This window comes from Mesocricetus auratus, unplaced genomic scaffold (assembly GCF_017639785.1).
Source record: "Mesocricetus auratus isolate SY011 unplaced genomic scaffold, BCM_Maur_2.0 Super-Scaffold_100014, whole genome shotgun sequence".
Lineage (NCBI taxonomy): Eukaryota > Metazoa > Chordata > Mammalia > Rodentia > Cricetidae > Mesocricetus > Mesocricetus auratus.
In genome coordinates, this window is record NW_024429197.1 from 41,868,977 (window position 1) to 41,896,726 (window position 27,750).

General features: G+C 42.9%; 1 protein-coding gene across 6 annotated transcripts in view; it reads right to left on the minus strand.

The window, feature by feature from the left end:
• Positions 1–22,470, minus strand: part of Nfia (nuclear factor I A) — a 341,159-nt gene extending 318,689 nt beyond the window's left edge. For 3 of the 6 annotated variants that reach the window (XM_040757137.1, XM_040757136.1, XM_005074314.4), the window contains exons 1-3: positions 22,313–22,470; positions 21,892–21,960; positions 11,224–11,755 (exon numbers count right to left, since the gene is read on the minus strand). In XM_040757137.1, the coding sequence (XP_040613071.1) occupies positions 11,224–11,755; positions 21,892–21,960; positions 22,313–22,453 (742 nt within the window). In that variant the 5' untranslated portion in view covers positions 22,454–22,470. Of the gene's footprint in view, positions 1–11,223; positions 11,756–16,922; positions 17,312–21,891; positions 21,961–22,312 lie in introns of those variants that run through there. The other 3 variants (XM_005074316.4, XM_005074315.4, XM_005074313.4) reach the window with 3 other exon arrangements.
• Positions 22,471–27,750: the final 5,280 nt, after the last annotated feature.

Here is a 27,750-nt window from a genome sequence, read left to right on the forward strand (position 1 = left end):
CTATGACTTAGAAAGACCCTCCTATAAAAGTATCAAAAGCTTTGAAATATTAATTTCTGAAGAAATTACACGTAAGATAAATAAATCATTGCATGGTATGTTCTCATATCTTGGGAACCTAGCACCATGGGGAGGCCGTAAGAACTGAAAATATGTTTGATGACTCAACTGCCAGTACCATGGTAGAATCTGTCAGGAGAGGCAGCCAAACTGACCTCCCTGGCCAGTATGAGCCAGAGCATCCACACGATGCGGCTGCCGTCTGATTCACACAGCTTCTTCCATCGCAGCATTCTGGGGAGGCAGAACTTCGGCTACCTGTCTATAACAAAAAGTTCTGGGTCTCTGAGTTTCCTTTAAGGTAAGAAAGTAAATTCAATACCAACACAGACAATGTTCTGGGTATTTTCTTAGAACTTTTGCAAGTTTCTAAATAAACCACGGATTTCAAGATTATCGTGCAGTTCTGGAGAACATATTGTTTTAGTCACCGTAAATTCAGAAGCAGGGCTCAGAGCATGATATGTTTGTTGTAGCATGTATCAGAGATAAAAGGAAGCCACAAAAGAGCAATCTACTAACCATCATCATACCTGGGACAAGTTCCTCAACCTGCTTCCTACTGCATACAGGCAATTACATACACTCTTCAACCCAAATGTTAAGGTTTATGTGGAGAGCTAGTGAGACAATAGGTAAGAAAAGACTAGATAAATATTGCATTTCAAAAGCACAAGCATGAGATCTGAGAGACTTAGATTAAATGCATGCTTCATTATTTCCAAATCGTCCAACTTTAGTGAGTTTGCTCACTGACCCTATTTCTGAGCAAGGACAGCCACTCACACAAGTCTTCTGAATATATTTATTCTCCCACATACAACAGGAATGATCGTCTCAAACTAGGAGAAGTCAGAAAGTAAAGACAAACAAGCTCACATAAAATCAAAGAAACCCAGATTTACAAGGTGTAACACTCCAGAAAGCCCATGGTACCCAAATACACAAACCTCGCTGGTTTCCCCGTGATTGAGTGTGTAAAGGAAGGCTCTACCGCAAAACTGGACAAACCCCTAAAGGCTCTGTGCTCACTTCTAAACTAAGAGGCTGCATAATAAGGAGACGAAGTGGAGTTCATGTTGCTGTCTAACCCGGCTCTCTGCCCTCCTGCCCGGCCAGCTGTCTCAGGACCAAGTGTCACATGTGTGTCACCCTCCACCCAAGTCACTTCCCAGGCTCAACTGAAAATAAAGGGAATGCCAGGCACAGTCAGTCTCTACAGAGCAAAACTCAAAATGTCTCTCTCTGAAGAATCACAAAGCTTTCTGTTTGAGATCTCTGACCTTTCTAGAGAAATCAGTCTCTGTAGTTTAAAAATGTAGGTGGCAAAAGTACAAAGGATTGCATTTATCCATTTTGCATGTTTTTCATCTTTTCTGAGATGAGGGACACATATCTTTAGAACAATTAATTCTTTAACTGTAACATTTCAGCCTGATAGTCTCACAAAACATGTGTATATATCATATATAAAAAGTATGTGATACAAAATATATATTTATTATGTAATATATAAAAATATATGATTATATAATATATATTCTGGGCTTGGTAAGGTGTTATATTTTTAAAATTATTATCCTTAATACACTTTATTGAAACTCTAGAACAGAAAAATTTAAAAATATTGAAGAATAATTTATTAAAAAATTTCAGCACAGTAATTGTTTTCAATTTTTTATTATTGTGTATGTGTGTGTGAGCATGATATGGGGGAGTACACTGTTATGGCACAGGTGTAGAGGTCAGGGGGCAACTTTGTGGATTCACTTCTCTTTCCATCTCCATGTATGTTCCAGGAACCAAACGCAGGCCAGCAGCCTTTCTGCAGTAAGTACTTTCATGCCATAGGCCATGAGCCAGCCCAGAGCGCTTTATACCTCATGACTGAAGACGGTGACGGGAGTGAGCTTCAAAAGGACATTAAAAATAATTTTAATAAACATCCTTGCCACTTACTGATGGGCCACCAAAGCACTGCGATGGTTGTCTTTCCCTGGCAACGCTACCCTGCTGCATTGCAGCATCTCACAGACCCCGCTGTCAGGCATTACTGGAGGCTAAGTTCCAAAAGAAAACCTCTACCTTTTACAAGAAGGGAGGGGAGGCCAACTAAATGAACCCACTCACTGATTTTATGTGATAGACCCCCATGCAAAAGTCACATCACAGTCCTACAGAGACACAAGCATTTTTATGCAAACAAACCATGCAGCCAAATTCTTACCTAAAATCCTTGTCCATCCTAAACATTGGTCCAACACTTTAGTCTTCAATCACTTAATAAGACAAACATACTCTCGAGCACAAAATTTTCCATGGGCATTTTTAAATGCATACTTTCAGTAACGAAAACCACCAGCATATGGCCAAGCCTTCAGTCCCAGCACTCCGGGAGGCAGAGGCAGGCAGATCCAAGTTCTAGGCTAGCCTGGATTGCAGAGCCTGTTCCTGGACAACCAGGGCCACACAGAGAGACCCTGCCTCATAGATAGATAGATAGATAGATAGATAGATAGATAGATAGATAGATAAATGATAGCTGCATCGGCATAAAAGTCACTGTGATCTTTGCTGTTAGTGTGTGCTGTTATAACAGTACCCACACAGCCGTGTGACAGTGAGCTGCACAGGTCTACCTGCAGACACACTGTACCTCGCACTCTGTAGTGAGTTCTTATGCATCCCCATCACACATCCAATTGGAACACTCTAAAACGGCACAGAGAAGGGCTCCAGGCCACTTCAGCCATTTGACCCACATGTCCATGGCCCTCTGCAGTCAACACTTCCATAAAAATTGATGAGAATCTGTCAGCCTGAGTCCTTTTATGTCACCTCCTTTGGAAGTCAATGGGAGATTTCAAAGTGACAATAAGGAATCCTGTATGTACAAAAATCATTATATGCAGGAGCTTAGATAACTAATCCCTTTAGGGTGAGAATATACGTGACTGTAAATGCCTCCAGCAGGGAAAGGGAGACAAGAGAAGCCACAGCCACACAGAAGAGACGGCTTCACATCACTAATATTAAGTTTTGTCTCTGATTTTGAGAGGACAGGAAATACTAACACTGTGATTCTACTGTCCCTGTTACTTAATACCTCCCCTCACCAAATAACGCAGGACAAGCTGTGTGACGTACTGTAGCTACCTTCTCCAATAGCATGGAGGCAATGTGCTAGCCAGAACTGTGAAACGGAATAAAATCACTCAGATAATCGCAATCAAGGATAGCAACCTAACATGACTAGTGCTTCACGGTTTCACAGAATGTTTTCAATATCCTCACTCTTCTCTTCCATGACCTTTTGAGAGAAGGCCTAATTTTGTAACCCAAGGTGGCAATCCTCCTGCCTCAGCCTACTGAATGCTGAGATAAGGACTGAGTCATTATGCCTAGCTTAATAATCACCTTTTTAATTTATAGAGTATTTCAAAAGTTTCTCTCTCTCTCTCTCTCACACACACACACACACACACACACACACACAAATCTTATTTCAAGGTAGGCATAATGATACACACCTTTAATACCAGTACTCAGAAGTCAGAGGCAGACAGATCTCTGTGAATTCAGCCTTGCCTATGTAAACAAGTTCTAGGTCATTTGGTACTACACAGTGAAACTTCGTCTCATAGAACAAAAGTGATATTTCTGTTTTATTTAATGAAAGTTAAACTCAGCAGCTGATTTAAATACATCTTAGAAGTAATACATACACTGAACCGACATAGTATGAACTGGAGTTGTGGGTCTTTTTTATCCATTTGCAATGGTAAAATTCACATTGTGTGACTTTTAGGTTTTGCACTGCAATCATTAAGAACTAATATTGGCCAGGCATGGAGGCACATGCCTTTAATACCCTAGTTTACAGAGTGTGTTCCAGGACAGCAAGGGCTACACAGAGAAACCTTGTCTCAAAAAGTGCCCCCACCCCTGAAAAACAAGACAAAACACTAATCTTATCTTAGTTCCAAAAATCAAATAAGGGAATTAAAACAAATCATCTCTGTTTTCATATTTTTCTATTTTAATATTGAAATTTTAAATTTAAAAAATCCCCTTTCGAAACATGATCTTTACTTTATATTATTAACATAAAACCAAAGGCAAATTTCAAAGCAAATTAATTTTAAAATTTTTTAAATTAAATCATTAGAAGTTAAAAACATTATTCCTCCTACATATATAAATATGTTAAGAGTTAAGATTTTTAGGTAATACTTGGTTTACTAGTCAATATCATCCCAAAGTATCTAATATTCATTAATCTAGCTTTATCTTTAAAAAAATATTTTAAAGCTGCTTCAAAATACATTTACTCACATCACCATTCCAAAAAGAAGAACAAATAACTCATTCCAGATTTTTTACTCTAACTGATCATTTCTCTCCTAACCAACCACCAGCCTCTTCTATGCCTAAGACTCCAACTGCACAGGAAAGTATCTCCATGGAAAGTTTTCATTTTGACAGTTTTCTTCCCCCCTTTGAATCTAGGCAGGTGTCTGCTACTATTTAAATGGCATCTGGGTTACTAATACACAAGTTAGAAAGATTTTGGAGACAAGAGACCTTGCCTGGATGTCACTCTGAGCAAGTAATGCTGCTGTGGGCTGCTCTTGGGAGTTTTGTTACTCCCAACTATTGAGAGAAGAGTTAAGGAGTGGGAGAAGGGGGGGAGGAAAAGAAAAGAAAGAAGGATTGTAAGGAGTAGTCAGAGGCAGGTGGTTTGCCTAGCAACGTGGGGATGCCCCGCATTGAGAAAATAAAATGAAGTTAAAACGAGCAAGCTAAGTAGAAGGTGAACTCAGTGTGGTGTCAACTGTAGCGCACACATGTGGAGTTCCATTCCCTCCCTTCCAGTTCCGTGTTGGTACTCTCAGTAGATGGGGGTTGAAAGACATAAAAAGATGTAAAAGTCAGCAAAGTTCTCAAAGACGTTAAATGATTCTCCTGCAGTTGAGTTCACAGTCACTGTGACCATCCTACCTGTTGCTGAGTTTACCACATGTAGTGCAGCTCAGAGAAGACCAAGGGGTGCCAAGGTACATAGATCTGAAGAACATCTTGGTCTCCACTGTGTCTTATGGAGTTGTTTTGCAAACACAACAGCAAATATGTCATGTGCTATAGAGTTGCTGCCTGCACCATTTGCTGGACTTACCATTCTTTATCTCCAAAATCATGTTTATTTAACCAGAACAGTGATAGGAGGGCTAATTCCCTTAGCTGAAGCACTTCGATACCATAATAAAAAAAAAAATGAGTACTTGTTTTCCGATATGGGGGCCGGGAGGCGAGGGTCATAAAAAGGAAAAGCCACTTCCATTTAAGTAGAAGTGAGACAATTCTGTCCCACTCAGAGACATCAGAGTCTGGATCTGTAAAGTGTGGGCTACCATTACACCACCGGGAAAGAGACTGAGAGTGTCGTGCTGGCACTGTGAGCTACATGATACAGAGCAACAGAAGTCAGAAGCGCACATTCCCAGCACCCTTGCCAAACCGTGTGCATCCCAGAGTCCTTAACTGAGTGCTTAATGCCAAAAGAAGTCTTAGTAAAACACTTGTTTTCTAAAGTTTTGAATTAAACCTTGAAGTAGCTTCAAGTTACAACTTTGTCTCAAACTAATTATACAAAAAAAGTGGAAATATGCATTATAAACTTCTCCACTTGACATCCTCCTGCCTGAGATCCTTTATAGTTGCTGCTTAGGCCAAAACTCCTTCAGAGTATCTCCACTTCAGTTAAGTCTATGGTTTTCCATCCCCCGTAACAATGCATGCAGCTTGTTCATACTTTTCCTCCTCTACCTGACTCCTCCCATTTCTCCCAATCCCACAAGGGTTTACGATTCATAATATTTTTGAAAGCAAGGTCTCACCTCTAAATAACCACAAAGAACTTACTTAAGGAACGGTACAAACTAGATTTTAGCATATTTGCTAAGCCCAATCTGATTTTTTTTCTTCTCTTCTAGTCCTCAGTATTGTTTTCAATAATCTATACTGACATTCAGGAGCAATTGCTTCTGTGGGAGATCTAAAGAGCCAACGGGCTGTTCTGCATCCTCTGGAAGGAGCTACAGGCCCTAACCCAGTCCTACTGTGTACAGCACTGACCACAACAAAAGCTGTGGTTTCTCCCACACTAGCCTTAAATAGGTTTAAATTAATGCTATTCATCACAGGGTGGGAAGGAAGACAGGCAAACCATGCCAATAGAATTGGGAAATTTTCTAACCAACACAGTCAAACCTCTTAGCCATAAACAAACTGATTTCCATTCAAAGGCTTCCTCTCCACCAGCGTTTGCCCCGTGGTCCTGCGAGCCAGCTTCCATCTTCTTCACTTTGCCCTAAGCACAGGCTTTTGTTACTAAATTCAAGGGAAAGGATATTGTTACTATCCTCAGGTTACTGCAGAACACACTTAAGGCTCTGAAAGTCACATTTAATCTCCAGTTTGTTGGTTGCTAGAACTATCTGTATGGAATTAAGAGATAAAACTGTATACATGTATCAGTGATTTACAATATGTCAATGAGCCAAAAATTCTACCATGAATTTGGCTTCAGGTCAGGATTGGAATACTGGATACAGACTAGGTCTCTCTTAATTTTAAGTTTCACCATATATTGATCTTATCCCTTCTTTATCCAAACCTATTTTATCACCAGAAATCATGGACCTACGTGCACAAGTTTCTGCTAGGGAGCGTGTTAAGTTTCTGAAGAAGTTTAATTATGTATGTACAGCCCTAGTCTTGAAAGTAAACACATATACACATATACTTGCCAGTAGAACATGCTGAGTATATGTTAGAAACACAACACTCCCTCTAACAAATGTGCCAAGTCACCTAAAAATCAGTACATTGTAAACATTAATTGGACATAGACTTATAAAATAGAACAAAATATGACTCATTTTAATGTTTCAAATTATCTTATATGTAGTGTAACCTTATGCGTAATTATCCCACGTTTTTAAAAGTATCTTTTGAATATTATTGAGATCATTGCTACTGAGTAAGCAGCACTCTGGGTGCAGCAGCCTGGGTTGCACGCATGCACACAAAGCACACACTCACAGGCACTCCCCATCTTACACCTGCTCTGAAGCAGTAGGAAGTGAATTCTCAATCTGTCAACATGACCATCTGGTCTATCTGCATATCATGGCTTTCTCTAGTACTATATGAAGGAATGGCAGTCACGAGGCCAAAATAAAACTAACGCGCACCTGAATGGGAATAGCTCTTTTGGCTGAAATGGAACCACGTGGCTCATCATAGCCAAACTAGCAGAGTCCCGACTTAAAGTGAGTATTTCTGAAAGCATCACCAAAGGAACACTTCGGTACAGTCCATGTGGTGATGAGTGACACTGCCCTGCAGGTTACAAGATGGGTACCAAGACGCTGGGAATACTGAAACAGCTCTTCCTGCAAGGGCAGAGACAGAGCAACCATCAGCTCCTGTACCCCACAGACGTGTTCACTTCCCATCCTAAAACTCACGCGTACTCGCACTGCCATGAGGGCATCGGTTCCCTTGTCGTTGGCTAATTAGCAGTTGCAGCAATTTGCTGACAATTTTGGTCACTTGATCTTTCCAAGTGGATTTTTTAAGACAGCTGAGGATACGTGCGGTCTTAGAAAACTCCTCACCTTTAAAAAGTGACAATGGTTCAGCTTTGGGCCCATTGCCACCTGCAAATTAGCAAGGGCCTCTGTTGAACTAAACATAATTCCATTTGCTTCATTTTAGATTTTAAGTGTCGCCACATGTAAAGACTACCTCAGAGCTGTTGCTGTTCTCCACACCAGGTAGTACCAAACATAAACAGTGAGTATCGTTTTATGTCGTAACAAAAGCAATCTACCTCTGTCCTAGCAAAAAGTCCTTTTAAAAGTCCAACCGCTTAACAAAATTTAACTAATTTAACAGAATCCTTAGAATCTGATTACATTTCCAGAAGTTGTACAGAAGCAGTTTCAAAAAAATGTTAAAAGAAAAAAAAAAAGAAAGAAAAAACTCTTCACAAAGTTCTCGGTTGAGTGCCTACTAATGAACAAAGGTTAACTTTATCTAAAAGGTCAAATGCCTGGTGGCTAAGGTTATGACCTTAACAACTTAAATTGTGACCTTGCCACGTGCCGGGTATATTGTAGATTCTGATACAGATCATCTGGTAAAGGCTGGTCATAAATTAGCTTTACTGTTACATGCCCACAAAGAAAACCATTTGCCATGATACCACGATAGTACCAACATGGAAAGACAATGCAAATAGAGACCAAATTAAAGACATAAAATGGTTTTGTTGTTTTATGGACCGAACAGGATGAAAGTTTCAGGCTTATGGAATCATGGGATTTCTCTATACTTCTCTCTGTTTACTTGACACAAAAGTCACTCAATTCTAATTCTAATGCCACTAGACTTAGGGCTGCAGTCAAAGCACTAAAGCACTGGCTTTTATCATCCCTAAGCCTTAGCCAAAAAAAACAAAACAAAAAACAAAAAAACAAAAAAACCTCTGCTTTTAACAAATATTTGCTGACACATTTGCTTCCAGTATTCACATTTCAGTGTTTTGCCAAAAAAAAAAAAAAAATCAACAACAACAATAAAACAAAACAAAAGGCTAGTACATGAAGTAATAATCAATGCACATGTTTTAAAAGAGGTTAGGGAATCTCATTTTGGTGGTTATATAGGGGAGTTGGAGGCATTCTGGAGGAAACAAGTGCATTTTCAAAGAAACAGGGGAAAAATGCAGTACAGGTGCAAAGGCCACAACGGTTTTGGCATGGATCTCGAGAAGCACGCACGCTTCAGGGTCTCGCTTCTTGCCAGTACTGGCAAGTTCTCAAAACTTTTAAGGAGGTAGAAACATTGTTTAGTGTTTACAAATCTTCAGCCTGATAACAGATGCCTGTCAAATCAGCTGCACATAGGTTCGCCGATCCACCTATCAGCAGTAGCAGCTTCTCTGCCACAAATAAGAGGTTAAAAAAGAAATAAATACAAATATCTTAAATCAAATTTGAAGTATTTCCTGATGAAGGGCTTTTACTATTTTCTTTTTGCAAGCGCCCTATTGCGGGCACCACGGGCAGCCATGACAGCAGTGCTCTGGAAACCACTGGTCAGGCATTTGGCTAGTATTCAGGCCCCAGGAGGGGGATTCTGGGATACACAAGGAACACCAAACCCAAGGTAGTCTGATCCATGTGGCTGTCAATAAATCTTTCATAAGCTGTAAGACTGCTAACTCTCCTAAGAAACCTCCCAAATGTCATTAGAGCAGCATCCCACCAACCAGAAACAGCATTGTCTTAAGGACAGGAAGTAGCTGCACAATAATGACCCATCACAGAGAAAGGTGAACCAGTGAAGGGCGTCAGTTGCTGGCACCCTCAAGTTTCGAAGTTGCCCAATTAGGACAGGCACTATCACTAATAAATTCTTTTCCTAAATATCTAAATGATAAACACATGATGTAAAGAGTTCTCAGAAAGCACTGGGAACGCCTATAACAGTTTTACGCCCTCAGGCACTTAACACATACAAATAATGAAGAAGAAAAAAAACACCTAACTTTGCTTTTACTGTAGACAAGGAAAGTGGACAGCAAGGTTAAGGAGGGTTAAGGAAAGGCCACTTGTCCCCGTCTAGAACTTCTGCTGCTTCGACGGCTAAAACAACAGGCATGCCTTGTGATTGAGTGTACGTTTTCAAAAGCCCAAATATTTGAAACGTTTTCAGAGCACATCCTCTGAAACACACATCTATCCCCTGCCAACACAACACAAATGATGATGTGACATGCTTGCAAAGTCAGTTTCTCCAGTTTCTTAAGTAAGGACAGATGGGTAACAAAAGTTCTCTTTCTAAATCATATATTAGAAAAACAGAGAGAGTGAAATGTTAGCTGATTTCTTTGAAAGTTAAAATTTTTCAGATTTTAAAAGTCTTTTGCAAAATAGTGTTGATTTTTCAGATAGTATATTTTCTCTTCATTGTGGGGAAAAAGAAAAATGTGTGGGAGAGAGAGAAAGAGTGTGTGTGTGTGTGTGTGAGAGAGAGAGAGAGAGAGAGAGAGAGAGAGAGAGAGAGAGAGAGAGAGAAGAGAGGAAGAGAGAGAGAGCCCTCCCAAACAAGTCACTGATAGGATTCCACAACTTTCTTTCTCCCATCTGGCTTAAGTAACTGCCATGAAAGCAATCTAGCAAGACTGATATGTACATATAAAAAGTCAACAAGTTACACAAGACCTGAGCTTTCGCGTAACACAATGAGCCTTTGTCTAAAACAAGATGAAAAGAACAAAGTAAAGCTGCATTATTTCTCCCAGCCCTCAACAGTTGATTCCTGAATACTCTTCTGAAGCACACCCTGGTAAGACATGTCTCAAAATCAACAGCGGATCTCATGCAAATCAAAATAGGTCGATGGATCAATTACCAATAGTTATTTCTCAGTGCATTCACCCAGGCTGTGCAAGCTGCTCACATTTAACATCACCTGCTTAGAATTCGGTTGGTTAGTTTCCTTCAGCTATTTGAAATGACACAGAGAATTCCCACATACGAAGCTGCTAAGCTTGTATATTAATGTGATTATCTTCCTCTCATAAATGCCCTGCATTTTGATAGTAACCTTACCTCCAGCTTTTTAATTGGCAAGGGGTGCAAGAGGCCTCAAAAGTTTAAACACAGCTCCAACAGAAAAGCAGCTAACAGCAAAGGAGATAGATGTATTTCTTAACAAGATCACAACCCGCTTTTAAAAATCTACTCTTTATACCGAGGATTGTCATGAGGCCTCTCTTACCAGGAGTCGGAAAACTGTGACTACAACTTCTCAGCCACTGAATTACCAAGACTTCTGACAGCTTTCCTTACCATGTACGACCTGAGTGGGAATTCTCTGGAAGCTTTGCTTTTACACCCGAATGAGGGTGGCACCTCAGACAAGGGCGGCAAACTGTTCAAACTGTCCTGACTCTGGTTTACCTCTGAAACCTCACTGGCCCGATGCCCTACGTAGGCCCTATAGGGAGGTCAGGAATGGTTCAGCAGGCACAGAGGTCACCAGAAGGAACATACACAAGAAAGCAAGAGTTCCTCCCGTTGCACTTACCTGCTGCGTGCACAAAGTATGCCAAGTATAAGTCGAGTTCCTTAACAGAAACTCCTATGTGATGGGGCTGGACACAGAGCCCTGGATTGGAGCACTGCGGGGACTTTACAAGGCGCTCGCCATCAGTACTTTCCAGCGGAATACCTTTGAACAAGATCACCATGACGAGGTCCAACCTCCACACTTTATCTGCCTGGCGGAGGCAGTCAATTCTCCGCATCTTGCCTTTCTGGTCTGGGTTGGAAAGAACACAGCATGGAGGTTTTTTCCCTGTGACTGTAAGAACAAAATCCTCTCGGTACTCAGGTCGGATGTCTTTCCGTAACTTGGCCAGAAGTCTGGAAGCCCACTTCTGCTTGACTTCGGGCTTCTCACTTAGCAGTTCATCCTTCACAGCCCTCTCCTCTTCTTTCGACATGCGCTTCTCGTGCTTTTTGAAGTATTTTCGCTTTCGGGCCTGCAGGTTGAACCATGTGTAGGCGAAGGCGCGGACGTGAGGCAGAAGGGCTTCAATAAAAGGATGGAACTCATCCTAGGGAAAGGGGAAAAAAGGATGAAACTCATCCTAGAGAAAGGGGAAAAAGGATGGAACTCATCCTAGGGAAAGAGGAAAAAGGATGGAACTCATCCTAGGGAAAGGGGAAAAAGGATGGAACTCATCCTAGGGAAAGGGAAAAAAAAACCAAAAATACAAATACGACCAGCACAAAAGAAGACAACTTGCTCTGGGAGCTGTCCCAAAGAAACCCTTCATCTCACATGAAATGTGGTCCAAGGATTATATTACCTGTAAAATCATATGTAAAATCCCTTAGGGCAGCCAAGGGGAATGGGGACACACTGTCAGTACCATTACTTACCTTCTGAAAGGGGAAAATGGCTAAGGATTTGTCAACATTTTGGTACATTGTACCGTGCGGCCTACTTCCCAGATCCTTTACACAGCAGGCCCAGTTTATCTAAACTTGTCTAGCAATATATACTCTTAACCCTATTTCAAGGAGGCCATATCTGCTTTTGTCCCAGCCTCGACCTCACCATTTGTAGTGCAGCCAGGGCCTAGCAGCCAGATTGGCAAATCCGAAACACTCAGGTGCCAGTCAAGGAAGTCTAGGAGCAAGGCCCATCTCCACCGTCAATGAAAACAAAGGCTTTCCCTCTGGAGAGCTGGTGTAGACTCTCATCTGCCTCCATGTATTTTGGTAATATCTCAATTACTCTTCTAAATATTATAGTTGCCGATAATTTACCAAAAAACTGAAAGATATAAAAACGTGGTAGGTCTTTTCAGATAAGACCTGAGGGAAGATCTAGTGTTCTTTGAGCCAAAATAAAAGGTCCATGCCCAAGAAATCATTACCGAACTATGGGAAGAGAACAAAAAAGGAGTGTGTGTGTGGGGGGGGGACCCACCAAACAAAGCAGAGTTCCATGCCCAGAGTAAAGCCTCACCGTGACGGCACTCTTGCAACTGAACACATTTAGTGCCTGAGAGGACTGGACACCCTCGAAAGCAACCAGACCTGTAAGACGCATCATCTCACTTTTCAAAATAATATTTCAGCTCTTTCCCCACCAGCAAACAGAAGACTCAAGGAGAACCTTCACAGATCTCTCTTTAAAATACATAATTTGAAGAGAAAATTGAATTTAAAGCATTTGAATTTTTCTTCCTGGCTTACTTAAAAAGTATGTGATTCTTATGTTGATGTTGGTCAGAAATTTTAAGTATAAAGATTTTTTAAAAAGTTAAACAGTAACATTCACAAGCGTTTCAGAGAGGACATCCAACTCTTGATTAACTAGGCCACACCAATTTTATATAACGGCTTTCTGCCACAAAGATAAATTATTTACTTTCAAATAAATGAAGATAAGGAAGCTAGAGGAATATTTGGTGACTTTTTAAGAAGAGTTAGAGTTAGAGTGAACAAAGATAAGTATATTCATTTTTTAACGTTTGTTATATCAACCTAAACACTAAGGTACAAGAAACTGTAATGCCAAAAATAGTATTACTACTAAAGAAGTTATTAAAATTTTAAACATTTGAAGGTACACCAAAGGTATTATATTTCAATCGTGAAATATGTTAAATTTTTTTACAAATTTTAATCAACTATGTAAATATTACACATAGCAGGATTCTTTAAAGTAAGTCTATAATAATATAATTCATATTTAATTGTCAGAATAATTAGCCTTTTCTCTCTTTCTGCACAAATTTTTGATTCCATGGCTCAAGTTCAGTTTTGAAACTTGCTCTTTTCAAAAAAAAGGAATAATAAAAAAAACTGGCGAGCTTTGGTTAGCATGTGCACATTCTTCAAGTGTGGGAAAAAGAGTAAAATACAAGAAATAAATTATTCTTTACCATAAACCATTAGCATTTTAAAACTGCATAATGTTTAGGAATCTTTATTCCTTTGGAAGGAAAATGCAGGGGGCAAGTCGCAGTTTATCCGCTAAGGTACATGCCAAACCACAAAGCATTTAAATATTACTAAGTTATGAGCTCATCCTTGAAATGCTCTGAAATACACAAATGCTACATGTTTCATACTGACTGACATGCAGATGTACACAGGACACAGTAGAGACTAAGACTCTTGTGGCACTATGGGAGGAATCTCTGAGGGCAACTTTAAACTACAGTGAGCCTTCTCCAAAAGGAGCCTTTCATTTTAGACTCACTCAGCTCCATTTTATAAGGCAAGTAGCTCCAAACACATCATATCTGTGCTAAGGCATTACCTTATTAATGATAATAAACATGTTAAATAAACATCCTAACGTGGTTATTTTATATGTCCTAAGACACTTCCTAAAACCTGATAACTGCATCGGTTAAGAAGTATTGCATTCACCTGCCAACCAGATGCCCATGTATCTCTTCATAAAACATAAAAAAATAAAAAATCTGAAAATAAGGTCAACCCGTCATCATGGACAATCTACATTCCCCAGTATTGCATCAGAAGTATTTACCATGTATTATTCCTCCCAAGGTTCCCAGACCGTGACTAAAAGTATATAATATTTTATGTAACTTTACTTATACTTAGTCAACGTATTGATGCACATATCCCCCCAAGCATACAAACTTAAAAAAAAATTACAGGAAACGTTCAAAGAAAGCATAACTGTTCCGGGGGGGGGGGAGCATGTTCTCATAAGTCATGCTGCTGAACAAAACACCATAAACTCTGCAATATTTCAAAAATATCCATGAGAAAACAAGTAATATTTTACATACATACTGGATGAGAATGTCACAGCCCACCAATAAAAATAAACCTGTGGACCTGCTTCCAAGCCGTGTGGCTTTGCATCGGCATCTAAAATGTGGATCTATTTGAAGGCAAGCCAATTTTAAGAGCCACAGAATAGTGGGAGTGCTGGAAACTACTTTTTTTTTTTAACCTAAAAGCTTTACTCATAAATTTCGGCTGAACTGTCAGGATTTAGGCAGGTACATGAGTTGATTATGATATGCCCATCCTCAATCAAAAGAAGAGGCCTGGCATTCTCAAGGTAAAGCCCCTTCAAAGTGCACACAGCATACTGAGTTCACTCTTACAGTTAGAGTACATTTATCACCATGCTTACTGGATCTTTTTTTTTAAATGAGCAATAAACGACCTAAGTTTTTCTTTCTGAAACTGGCTCTAACGTGTTATAAATATTCCAGAAAGTTAAATAAATTGTAAATCAACTTTTAAAGACCCTCTCATAAAACAAATGAGCCTTTATTCCCTGTTTATTGTACATTTTCTTCACAAACTGCTACACCAAACGAGCGTCTCTCTTAGTGGTGTGGAGGCCTAGTGAATGCATCAATCAATGCTGCCAAGTGTGCAGGAGGGGGAAAAGGGAAGAAAAAAAACTTTCTTAACGTGATAATAACTCCAGAGAAGCCAACTTTGTTAAATACCTGCCTATGTCTGGGGCCTGCATGGATACACAGGTATGCTCCTGAAATGCACACCCAGAGCAGAACTTTAGCTTTGCAAATCTCACTCGAGAAGACACCCTTGTGTCCATAAGGGTCTTTCTCTCTTGCTATTGCAGCATGCTGGTATTATCTACAAGTTCTATGTGTTGCAAACTTTTGCCAATTGGAATTTCAGCCTTCGAATCTCAGCACTTTCACTGCAGACTATAATTCATTCAAATTATCTTACACTTTGCATCTTATCCATATGCAATTGTGAACCTTGCCAGAAGTGGTTGGAGAAGTTTCATTCCATCCTTCCACAAGTTACTAAAATAGTAACTTTGGAAGTGTGTGGGGGGGGCACTTTTACAATAACTAAAACAACTGCTATCCATTATTAATGTGAGGCCTAAATCCCAAACAGACCATCTCCACATAAAAGATGCATTTAAGAGTCTTCTGAGATCAAATAGCCAGTGTTATTGCTGTTAGATACTGCAGTAAGAAGGGAAGTCATGTGGGAAATAAATCCAGAATCTAGAGGGGAGAGGAAAAGCTACTGATACTTTCAGCCTTCCAAAGTATTCCCGGTAAACCGTTAGCTCCAGCTCATTGAAGGCACAGTGGTAGCAGGATTTTGAGGGAGTCATGAATAAACCTTGTACTGGAAGCATATAACTTCATGTAGGTGATTACTGGTCAGACTGCAATGTTTAAAAGCAGTATAGAGACTCGTGCTTAAAAAGAAAAATTAGCGCAAATCACTCTGACTTTATGCCTTTTAGTCAGAAAAAAAAATAAATAATATATTCAAACGGGACCAGATCCGGAGCCGCAAAATAGCAGTGTTTTCTTGCCCGTGGTGCAGACAAGACCGGGAGAGATGGGTTGGGAGGCTCGAGCAGGAGGGGCGGAGGGGCTCTAAGCCCCACTCTGCGAGTGGGGTTGCAGGGAAAGTTGCCGGGTCCTGCGTGCTGAACCGCCGGGGCCGTGCACAGGCGACAGCAGCGGGGCAGGCGACTCTGGTCCCAGCCGCCGCTCGACCTCGGGCCGGAGCCCCACTCCACCCGCAGCGGCCCAGCCCGGCCCGACCCGCGGCCTCGCCAGCTCTCTGGCCTGCGCGGCGTGGGCACGCCCGACCCCGAAACTTTCGCCTGGGGCCGCGCGGGGCCGGAGGCGAGGACGCAAGGTCCTGGGCCAGCGCCGGGTGTGTGTCCACACAGCCCACGGGGCGAGGGTTCGCACCGCCCGCTGCGTCCGAGGGGCGCTGCCCGGCCCGGCCCGCAAGCTGGCACAAAACAAAAGTAAGAGTTCGGGGCGTCGGCGGGGGGCGCGGTGGCGCGGGAGGGCGCGGGCAGACAGGGCGCCCCGGTACAACCAGCTTGCGGGGCTTTGCGGGCGACTCAGCCGCCCCTCCCCGGCGCGGAGGAACCGCGGGCACCGCGCTCCGCGCCGCAGACGCCGAGTCCAGATTGCAGCGTGTCAGGGGCTGCAGCCGCGGACACACGTGCGGGGCGCCCGCAAAGCCCCAGCGCTCTGCAGTCCGGAGCCCCGATATTAATTAACGCATTAATAAGAGGGCGCCATTAGCCATGTGCCCACACAAATGGCCGAGCAGGAGGAATGCACCCGCATGGAAACAAAGTTACTTTCTTAAAGCTGCAGCCCCCCCCCCCGCACACGCGCGCGCACACACAGAAACACGCGCAGACACGGCTCCCGCCGAGGCACACGGCCGCCCCGCGCCCCCGCAGCTGCTTACCTGGGTGAGACAGAGCGGAGAATACATAACTGCCGGGCGGCGGGGGGTGCGTGCACGTCTGTGTGCGGGCTGGAGGTGTGCGTGAGTGTGGGTGCGAGAGGGAGAGAGAGAGAGAGAGAGAGAGAGAGAGAGGAGGAGAGAGCTAGGAGAGGGGGGGAGGAAAAAAAAATCAAGCCTGATTCTTGCGTTCACATTTCCAACTCGGCTCAACTGCAGCAGCCAGCGCTCTTGCCGCTCCACGCGCTGAACTTTAACCCCGCCTAGAGTTTCCCTACACTCCACTATACTGTCTACTGTACGCGGGCGTTAAAGGCATAGCGCACCCTTTCCCGCTCCCGCGCCGGCCGGCCGGGTGCCCGCGAGCTGCCCGCGCGCCCGCCTGCGCCGCGTTCTGCACCGCACCGCTCGGCCGCCGCCCGCTCGCGCCGCCGCGGGGGGGGGGGGGAGAGGAGGGCTGGGGGGGGGGGAGAAACTGGGTGGGGGATGGGCGGCTGCGGCGCTGACACCGGTCCCCAGCCTGTGCCGCTGCCCGCCCGCCGCTTGCTCCGCGCTCGCTGCCTCCCGCGGCCCCCGCCCCCGCCCCGCTCGGCGCGGTCCCGGGAACGCGGCGGCGGAGCGGTTTTCAGCGTGTCCTCCGGGCGGCTATAGGCTGCCACAGGATGTGCTTAAGCAAACAAAACTACTTTTCCTCCTCCCCATCCCCCCACCCGCGCCGCAGCCCTCCGCGGACGTCGGTGGAGGACTGGGGCAACTTTGCCAGGGCGCCCCGTACCCCCGTGGGCCCCTGGGTGGGCTCCCTAGAAGCCCCAGACAAGGGCGCGAGGTATATTTGCATGTATGCAAATTTCTTCTAAAAAAAATCAGACCTTCTAGGTAACTTTCACCACCCCCCCCTCCTCTGAAATGCGGTAAAGCTCAAAGCATTGTAATCTCTCCTGCGAAGCTTTCTGTGGGAATAGTGTCGTCGGCAGAGGTAATTATGCACAAAAGCCTGCTAACTTTGTGCAGCCATGGCCCTAAAGCAGTCAGAACCCGGGTGCTGGGGAATGCTAAGATCACCCCAAAGATTCCCCCAGATTGCGGAGGAGGAGGGATCTGGAGAAAAAGCAAGGCAGGGGAGTCATGAGCGGTCGTTCTTCTAGAAGTCGGGAGTTGGTGGGTTTGAATACAAACGCCCAAAAAAAGTTATGTCACGTCAGAAACAACAGTGGTTTAGCTGGGACATCTTTCTGTGTGTTGAGAGGGAAACGTGTGAAAGGGTTGTCCCCTTAGGAAAGGGATATATATTTGTGTTCCCAAATTGAAGCCCAGAACTGGACATGGGCTACCTCCGAGTCTGCGTTCCCCAAACACCCTCTAGAAGGGTGCGTTTTGTGAGTCCTTAACTCCCCCCCCCCCCGCGTCCTCCAGGTAATATTTCTGAAAAAATGGAAAAGAGCTTCCTGCAATTATTTTAGGTTTGCTAAAGTATTGTTTTGGTGCGGGGGGGGGCGGTTTTAGGGTTTGGCACGTTGCCAACAAGCCTGCTCTTCCAGCTTTCTTTTTTCTTTTTCTTTTTTTAACTTCGCTTTTTCTCTCTAGGCTCGCTTTCCTCCCGAAAGGGGAGGGGGTTATACCTGTCTTCTTCAAACTCTCATTTTTTCCCCTCTTCTCTTTCCTGAAGTTTTGCATCCTCCTGTTTTTACCAGTCCTTCTCAAAAATCCCCAGATTCCGACACTGGCACACAGACCAGGGATCTGCTCCCTGGTGGAGGTGACAGGGCTAGATTCTACAGGTATGCCCACCGGACAGAAAACAGAAAGGTGGCTGGTGGAGTATGGACATTTGTCATTCAGATTGTTATTTTTTTTTTGGAGGGGGCAAGAATACTACTACAGAAAGCCAACTAAAATGTTCTGCAACAGACTGTACCTCTAAAGTTTTGTTTGTTCTCTAGTCCTGTTGGGGCTAAAATATTTGCCCCGATACTCATGAATCCATTCTTTCCCACCCGCCCCCTCCCCCGCTCTTGATATTCTTGGAAACCTGTTCATTATTTATTAATGACTGAAGGAAAATAATAACTTCAACTTTTAGTTAGGACGTTCATTTCGCCAAACTAAGAAACCGCCTTTCTTTGGTTCCTCGTGTCTTTCAGTAAGGAAGAAATGTCCTCCAAGCTAAGGGGAGTTAGAGAAACATTCCTGGCCAGGAAACCCTTTGCTAGGATCTATAACTTCAAGACTCTCCAAGTTTCCTCGACAGAAGTTTCTGGCTGAGGGACCCAACATGTAACTGAGGCACGGTGACAAGTTATTGTCCCGTGTGTGCTCTGGGGAAGCTCCTCCAAAGCAGATTGATTTTATTTTTATTACTATTATTATTTATTATTGTGTATATAAAGATACACTTCACATCTGTCTCTTCAAAAAAGCAAAGATTCTTACTTTTGATTCTCAAAGGGAATTAAAAAAAAGTAACTGGCTTTCGCCATACCTTCTTTTTTTAAATGGAGGAAAGTAATTGAATGCTGATATTTCCACTTTAGAAACTTCTTTTGTTGCAGCAGTGGATGTGCCCGCGATTTCCAGCATTCTGCGGTTAGCAATATTATCTTAAGTAACTTTTGGCGCCCTTCGTAAGACTTTTGGATATGGGACGATTGTTTGCGCCCTCTAGGCAAGGGCTGGATCCAAGTTCAGCACCAAAGCCCTCCACATCCGCTCCTGCTTTCTCTCCTATCTGTGCCAGCTCCTGCTCCCTCCCCCGCTCCGGAGGAGGGTGGAAGGGCGGGGGAACACTACAAAGCCCAGTTCCAACTACAGCCTTTACAAACTAGACTGAGAAAAATACCGTAGAAGAGTTACAGTTACAGAATGGCTTCTGGAAACTTTCTCTCCAACAGGCATAAATTTAAACACACAAAGAAACAGATGTTCCTGAGAGGACTGACAGGGTAAAAAGCATTTCTAACTTTCTCCCTTCTTCTAGGTTGCAAAAGTAAATCCTTGTCTAGAGTTCACAAAGATACTAAGGGAGGGAGAGGAAGGAAGGACAGGGAAAAAGGGGGGAGGAAAGGGAGGGGCAAAGAGAAGGGAAAAGAGCGTGTAGGAAACACAGGTGATATATGAAAACTAGTTTATTGCAATCATATAAATGACCCATTGTTAGGAAGAGTAAACCCCTTATTGGAAACATTACTCCAGTCGTTTATTTTGCAAATGGTAGGAGGCTGCCTTGAAACCGGATTGTCTTTGCAAAAAGGAGGTTCCTGCCATGCTCTCTGCTATCCATATTCTCCCTGGCACAGAGCCCAGCCTTGCATTTACTGTTTTATTTGCAGAAATGTTACCTTGCCAGCTTTAGTGAAATCCTCTTAGATGTATAAATTACGTCAATAAAGTTTCATTTCTACATACATCTGAAATACCTCTCATTTCTAGTCTACTTAATTGGGAAATTGTATAAATGTGATTTAGATTTTAATGCCCAAAGTAATGAAGATGGGACTAGGATTTCTAAGTGACAATACCATTTGCTCTATAGTTATTACCAAGATTAACTCTATTAACTAGCATTTCCCAGCATTTTCTTCACTAATTTTTAACTTGCTGGTCACACATGGAGATTTCTCTTACTTGCATATAATCCCCAACTGAATCATGTTGCAAAATTGAGCATACAATTGATTTGTCACATCAACTTTCTAAACCAGGTTTGACTGCAAGGCCCAAGGCCTAAGGAAATAGTTGCATGAGAAATCCATATTATTTTCCATTCATTCCCTGAAGAATTAGGAGGTGGTTAATATATTTGAGCCAGAGGCTGCAAGTTACCTCTCCAAGACAAACTAAGGTAGTTGGTTTCAACAAACAGATGTCAAGGACTTGAACAAGAGACCAGACTGCAGCTAATGGGAAGAGTCCATCATCTTCCACACATACACCCTCCAGGAGGGTTGTTGTTCTAACAAGAAGAAATGTGGAGTTGGTGGCTCTTAAAACGCTCTTTGCTACTGACCACCAATTGAAACAGTAGAATTCAAGAAAGTCTACTCCTTCCCTCCTCCTTTCCAAATCTATAGAACAGCTGTCCATCCACCTATGAAGTCTAAAAGAACCAGTGAGAAGCTTTGAAACACGCAGTGCGTCCCTCAGCTTGAGGCATATCTTCAAAGAAGGTAAACCTCTCCTTTTACAAGTTACCAACTTCCCCGAGTATTAAAAACAACAACTAATCCAAGGTTAAATATTACTCTAGCAGAATTTTCCAAAATTGCAAAGTTAAAAGGCACACAGAATTCATGCAAAAATCCCCCAAACAGCTTTTTTTCTCCTTTAAACTCAAAAACCCTTTCCTATTGTGATTGCTAAATCCGGAAGCGCGGGTATCTTTCTTTGACAGCTTGAACTACACACCATCCCCTTCAGAACTGCAAAGAACTTCAGATCTCCTTTGCCCCGCCCCCTAAGGCTATTACGAACCATTGTACACCCAAGCTTTCTCCTGATTGGATAGAGCTTCTGTCAATCTCTCAGGTTGTCCCATTGATTAGAGGATCGAATCGTCAATTATTCTCGGGTCCAGACAGTTCTTTTCGGGTTAGGTTGACTGCAGAGGCCAGACGTCTTTAACAGAGCAGAGCACGTACAGGATCCCCCGCCTCCCCCTCCCCCCTTTTCTGGAACCGAGCAAGCGCTAGGAAGAAAAAAATCTGTTAAGCTCAGCAATTTTTTCAAATCCTGAAAAAAAAAAAAGAAAGAAAGAAAAAGAAACCCGGTCTCTGCTGCACATAATAAAACGCCATCCACAAAGCTGCATCTTTAAAAGAAAACCATCACAATAGACATTTACCCAGCAATCACTTAAGTGCATATTCAAGCTAGAGAAATTTTAAAGTCTTACTCATTAAGCATAACCATTCTACCGTTGTTTATATAACACATATAGTATAAATGTAAAATAGAAAGTTTAAGATGTACCACGTACCATTGCAATGTAAAAAGAGTACGTGAAAAACTTTAAAATGCTCAGACGAATTGCTTCATAGCTTGTCCCCTGTTTTTTGCATTAAAAAAAATAGCTAAATAAACTTGGAACCGTTGAAAACCCGGAAGAGATTTTTTTAAAGCTGCTGGCCAATTGCAGGCTTCTTGGATAATTTTTTTAACTCCAAATCAAAAGGCTTCTGCCACTGCAGAACTCCTCTCTCTCTCTCTCTCTCTCTCTCTCTCTCTCTCTCTCTCTCTCTCTCTCTCTCTCTCTCTCTCTCTCTCTCTCTCTCTCTCTCTCTCTCTCTCGCCCCCTCCCCCTCCCCTCTCTCTTTCTCACAACACAATCTCTCCCTCTCCCGCGGACTCTCTCTTTCTCTCTCTCTCTCTCTCTTTCTCTAAAAGCGATCCAATCTAACCCGGGCTGGCTGCTTCTCAGATTCTCTCTGGATTTGCCTGGTGTGCTTGTAAGAGACTTTGCAGAAGTTGCGATCCTTTCGGCAGTCCCTTTTTCCTCTCCCTACCCCCTTGTTTATTTCCGCAATCGCTGCAATTTGCATAGTAACCACGCACGAGGCAGGCGGAGGGGCCGGAGGGGGCAGGGACAGGCCCGGGCCTCCCCTCCTCCCGCTCGGCGCAGTCTCCTCCTCCCCCACGGCGCGTGGCCAATGGGAGCTCCTGCCTTCAGCGCAAGCTCGGGTCGGGACTCCCGGCTGCAGAACTGCCCCTGGGTTGGTAGGCCTGGCTCAGGGGATCCGGGTTTTGGCGCAAGGGAAGTTTCCCTGCTTGCGGAGCTCGCTGCAGGCTTCTGGAGATGGGAAGATTATGGAACGTTTGCCCGCAGTCATGCCAGTTTTGCATGTTTTAATCACGCCTGCACACCTGCTTTCTCGGTTTCTTTTCCCAGAGCCTCTCGTGAGTTATTAGACTAGTTCATGATGGTTAGTGAGAGATTTAACCTTTATTTGCACTGATGTAGACCGGGAGTTAAAGATCCTCTATGGTCCATTAAATCAAGATGAAGCAAAATGTCAGACAACTGCAAGTCCTGGGTAGAACGGGAAAGTGGCCCTGTTCTCTCTAGAGGACTGAACTCAGAATGACTAGGTGGGCTCCAGCAAGAAAGTAGCTCCTTTAAAGCACTGGTGCTTTAACAACATTCTAATTTGATCTCCAAACTCCTTATTTACCAATATTCATGCAAACCCTGGATTGTACAAAGTCTAAAGCAATTCCTTCCCTTCGTAACCACCAGAAAAGAGCTGAGTGATGACTGGGGGAGGGGCATGTTAGTAATTGGTATGGGAAGTCTTTCTTCTTCCCGTTGACCATCTTAATTCACTAACCCAGACTCTTTACGACTATGTCATCTGGATAGTTCACCATCAAACTTGTTTTATAGGTTTAGGCATCAAAATACCCTTTGGTGCAGAGCACGGACCAATGGCATTGAAGGGAGTATCTCTTTAAATGGAAACTGTCACAGCTAGACTTGCACTTTTTGTTATTGTTGTTATATTTAATGTGTTTGCTTTGTGTCCCTTAAGTAATTTAGGATATTTTGCAGAATAAATGAACTACTGGAAATTGTATACTTAGCTCACTTGATGGTTTTTTTTTTTTAAGTTATCCAGCCAAGAGGACTAAGAAACATCCTTGTCCTCTGATTTCCATGGCTGTCCTTGGTGAAAAGATCTAATCAGCTAGTAAGAACCCTTCACAGGTAAAGGCTTGAGGAGTCTCACATTTTATTTTGAATCATAATTTTCGCTTCAGTCGTGCACTTAGCAAGGAGTCAACAGATGCAGCATTGCTGGAAGGACTCTTAGGCTGCTAGCCTTGGTATTAGACAAGCTTTACTCTTCTGATTTGCTTTTCACGGACTAGGATAAGCTTTTACTTTCCACAGCCTGTGGCATTTAATCCAGTCCTTGTCTACCCAGCATCCACTTGCATACTGCTCTCAGTCAGAGATAAACGAAAGAGAATGGCTTAGGTAATAATGATGCTGATGGCGATGATAAATAATAGTCGAAGTAATAAAAAATGTCCTAGGCCTACTTCAACTGGTCAGGCTGTGTCGCCCTCAGACAGTTATAATAACACCTATAAAAGAGGACACTGACCTGGTGTGAGAACGAAAACCTCAGGTAAGACCAGGAGGTTGCCGCTGCACTGTCACGGCCTGAGTAACCCACACTGCTGCGCAAGCAGGGCCTCATAAGTAGTTGGCAACAGTGAGTTTTCCCTGCACTGTCTGTAGTTCATTATCCTGATTTTAATGCGGTAGGCTGATGCCATTACAAAAGTGATCTCGTGGATGTCCGTCTATTCAACAACATACCATGCATTTCAGAGTCCATCTTAGGTTTTAATGTTGGTCATACCATGTGACTTTCTACAAATTATTTAACCTTTGCAAGCATTACTTTCCTCGTTTGGAAGATGAGAAACATTCATGTAATATGTGTATATTGGCTTCATCATATTGAGTCATGTTCTAAGCACATTGATATAACATTTTATATATACGCATATATATATGCATACACATATACATACGATAGTGGGGGCCAACTCTACGTGGCTATGCCAGTCGAATCATGAGGGCTTGGAAAGAGCAAATGTCATTCGTGATGAACCAAAAGTATTAAATTTGTCAGATGAGGGAAGAACAGGCAATGTATAAAAGTGACTGGTGGTGGCCAATTGGTTTGAACTGGCTTGCTTTATAGTAGTAACTAGTGGACAAGTTACAGCATCATGCTAAGGCAACATGGTGGAGAGGTTCATGTGCAGTTTGCTTTCATTTGGGAAGTTGTTAGAAGTATTTAGCTAAAGAAAGAAATAAAATAATGTTTGCTGATTAAGAAACTCGCACTAGTAAAGAAGGCACAGAGAGACAGAGAGAGAGAGAGGGAGAGAGAGAGAGAGAGAGAGAGAGAGAGAGAGAGAGAGAGAGAGAGAGAGAGAGAGAGAGAGAGAGAACCTTGGGACTGGAGAAAGTAAAGAATTGAGCCATAGCTCAGGTGCAAACCATGAGAAGAAGGTTTGGATATGGAGTGTTCTGCTAAGTTCCCCCAGCTAATGGTGCTATTTTGGAAGGTTCTTGAAGAAGATGAGGCCTAGATTTAGGGAAGCAAATTACTGGAGAGGTGTCCTTGTGGCTATGTCTTATGCTAGGCTTCTCTTTCTCTGTGCCCTGGACACCATGAGATGAGTAGCTTCTTCCAGATGCCCTCCATCCTCAGTGCCACTCCTGCTGCCCCCACCCCTCCCAGACCCCACCCCTTCTCTAAGGTGGTGGCTTTACCATAGGCCCTGGATCAGAACCAAGGCCTGTGGGATGAAAGCTCAAAAACTATAAACCAGAATAACTCACATTTTAAAGTTGTTCTCTCCGGTATAGTTTGGTCACAGCCAGGGAAAGCTAACACAGTGGGACAGAGATAGGAAAGCAGAGGCCCCACTGATAGAGGTTTTCAAGGGATTTGATCAACGGTTACGATTCAGAAGTAAAACTCTTCCAGACATTCCTTGGTGTCCAAGAGGCTCTCTCTGCTCAAAAACTGCCACTTCCCTCATGTCTTTCAGCCCAATAATTGACTACATAATATAAAAATGACACTAGTAGTGGGTAGTACTAATATCGAGTGTTTACACCTGATTTGTTTGTCCTAAATCTTGAATTTGCATCCAAATAAATTCTGTCCCACCACACCAAGGTGCTCATCGAGAGGGTGACTTGGAGTTGCTAACCTCATTGTGAGCCTGAGGTTCCATGCAGTTTGGCTTTATGCCTTGAAAATAGTCAGCTCTTCCAGGAATTCTGCTTTGTTGACCCAAATAGGACTCTAATCTTCTTGCAAGACATTGACATAGAAACTAGAACACCAAAACCTGACAGCATTAGAGATGCGATTCAAAAATTGCTTTTTTTTGACAATCAATTTGTTCTAATTGTGAAAAAAACTGGAACATTGAAACAAAAATAATGTATTTCTATTTTTCTCAATTGCCCTGTGTAGGTCCTAGATCAACCATTAGTTTTTAAAGCAAACTAATTAACATGAGCATTCACAAGATTAGCATAGCAATATAAATGATAACTTTTATAAGCCAAATTAAATCTAGGAATTAATAAGGCCCCTAAATAAATAAGTTTGAACATATATTATTCCCTCCCCATCCCCATCTGTCTTCTTGTCTTGGAGATGTAGATGAACAGTTAAGGGTCTTAGAGTTGACACCGCACCTCCTCTCTGGGAGGTATGTGGCATGTGATTAAGTTTTCAGTGACACAGGAGCAGCACACAATTCTTAAGTCACTTGTTTAAAGGAATTTGCGTAGATTATGACCCTTCCCAAAGGTGCAAGAGAGGCCCTGGCTTTCAGTATAAGGGCTAGGACAATGCCCAGGAGGCCAGAGAGCAGCAAGATGCAAGAATGTGAGTCTTCCATGACTTGGTTTGACAGAGCTGTTTCTTCAGGGCAAGTTACAGTTAACCCACTATGCACTGCAACGACAGAGGTACTAATATCCAAGAGTAGCACAATCTGAGAATTCCTTTCCATTGTTATCTCTTAGGAACTCCCGCAGGCTGCCAGCAACAGAGTATTTAGTATTGAATTTTATCATCTGCCTTCTTTTTCAGATTCTCCTTTTGCTCATTCTCTCTCCCTCTTGCTTTCTCATCCTTACCATAAGCAAAGCCTTGTTTTTCTTTTCTTTTATCACTTTCTGACATACCATATATGTTATCCCTCTTGTTCGTGTGTGTGTGTGTGTGTGTGTGTGTGTGTGTGCATGTGTGATTCTGTCTTGACCAGAAGTTCCTGAGGTTTTCTCCCTATATCATTCATTTCCAACTGCTAACTTAATGCTACTTGTCAATCTTCTCAGGCAGGATTGGTCAAAAGCTCCTCCTCTTTCTAACGTCTCACACTCATCTAAAGCTTTTGTGTTAAGTATCAGTTATTGATAGAGACAATTATCTTATTCATTCTTGAATATGTCTCTATGCAAAGTGCCCATAGTAATAAAGTGCCTTTAATGAATAGCTGTAGATGTGTGGCTAAATACAGAAAATGGCTACCTTCCCCAGCCTCGGTGCTCTAGGAGTAAACAAGATTGGGCGTATGCTGTTGCTAGATAGGATATTATCACGAGGGATAATTGTGACACCAAGAGAGACTGAAATTGCCATTCATAGGATTCCATGCCAATCACCTTTAACCTTCTTGCTGGATAGTGCCATTCCCCCTACATAGAAGAGGACACTAGGCTCAACCAGCTGTGGGGAGATAATCAAGCTCCCTTACACTTAGTCAATAGTTGGATAAAATATCCAGTTCATTTAGAATTTCCCTTCAAATCTCTACTCTGTGATGTCCCCTTTAGGCAGAGATGTGACTTCAAACTTCTTAAAGTATAATTTTTGTGGTTACAGCCTGTAATCATAATCAAAAACAAACGTGTGGATCCATCCTTTTCTCTTCTTGGACACAACACAACTACAAGAGACATCATCTAAATAAGAGGGTAGGGTCACCAGAGAAGGGGAAACTGAAAGGGAACTCAGGAGATTCCAGCCACCACGTTCTACAGAGGATAAAACCGAAGCTGGCAGAGCTAACGCTCTGGCCACACAGCTGGTAGAGAATCAGCCCCTAGCCCAGTGCCAGGCTTATTACATCATGCAGAGGCTACTCTGCAGGAACAGGAAAGGAGCACATGACTGCATCTGCCACCAAAGTCTAAAAGAAGCCTGGGAAAAGAGACACACTGTGGATGAACCCGGTGGAAGAAGGAAAGCCTTGAATTATTGCAGCAAAGTCCAGGCTGGTACTTAGAGTT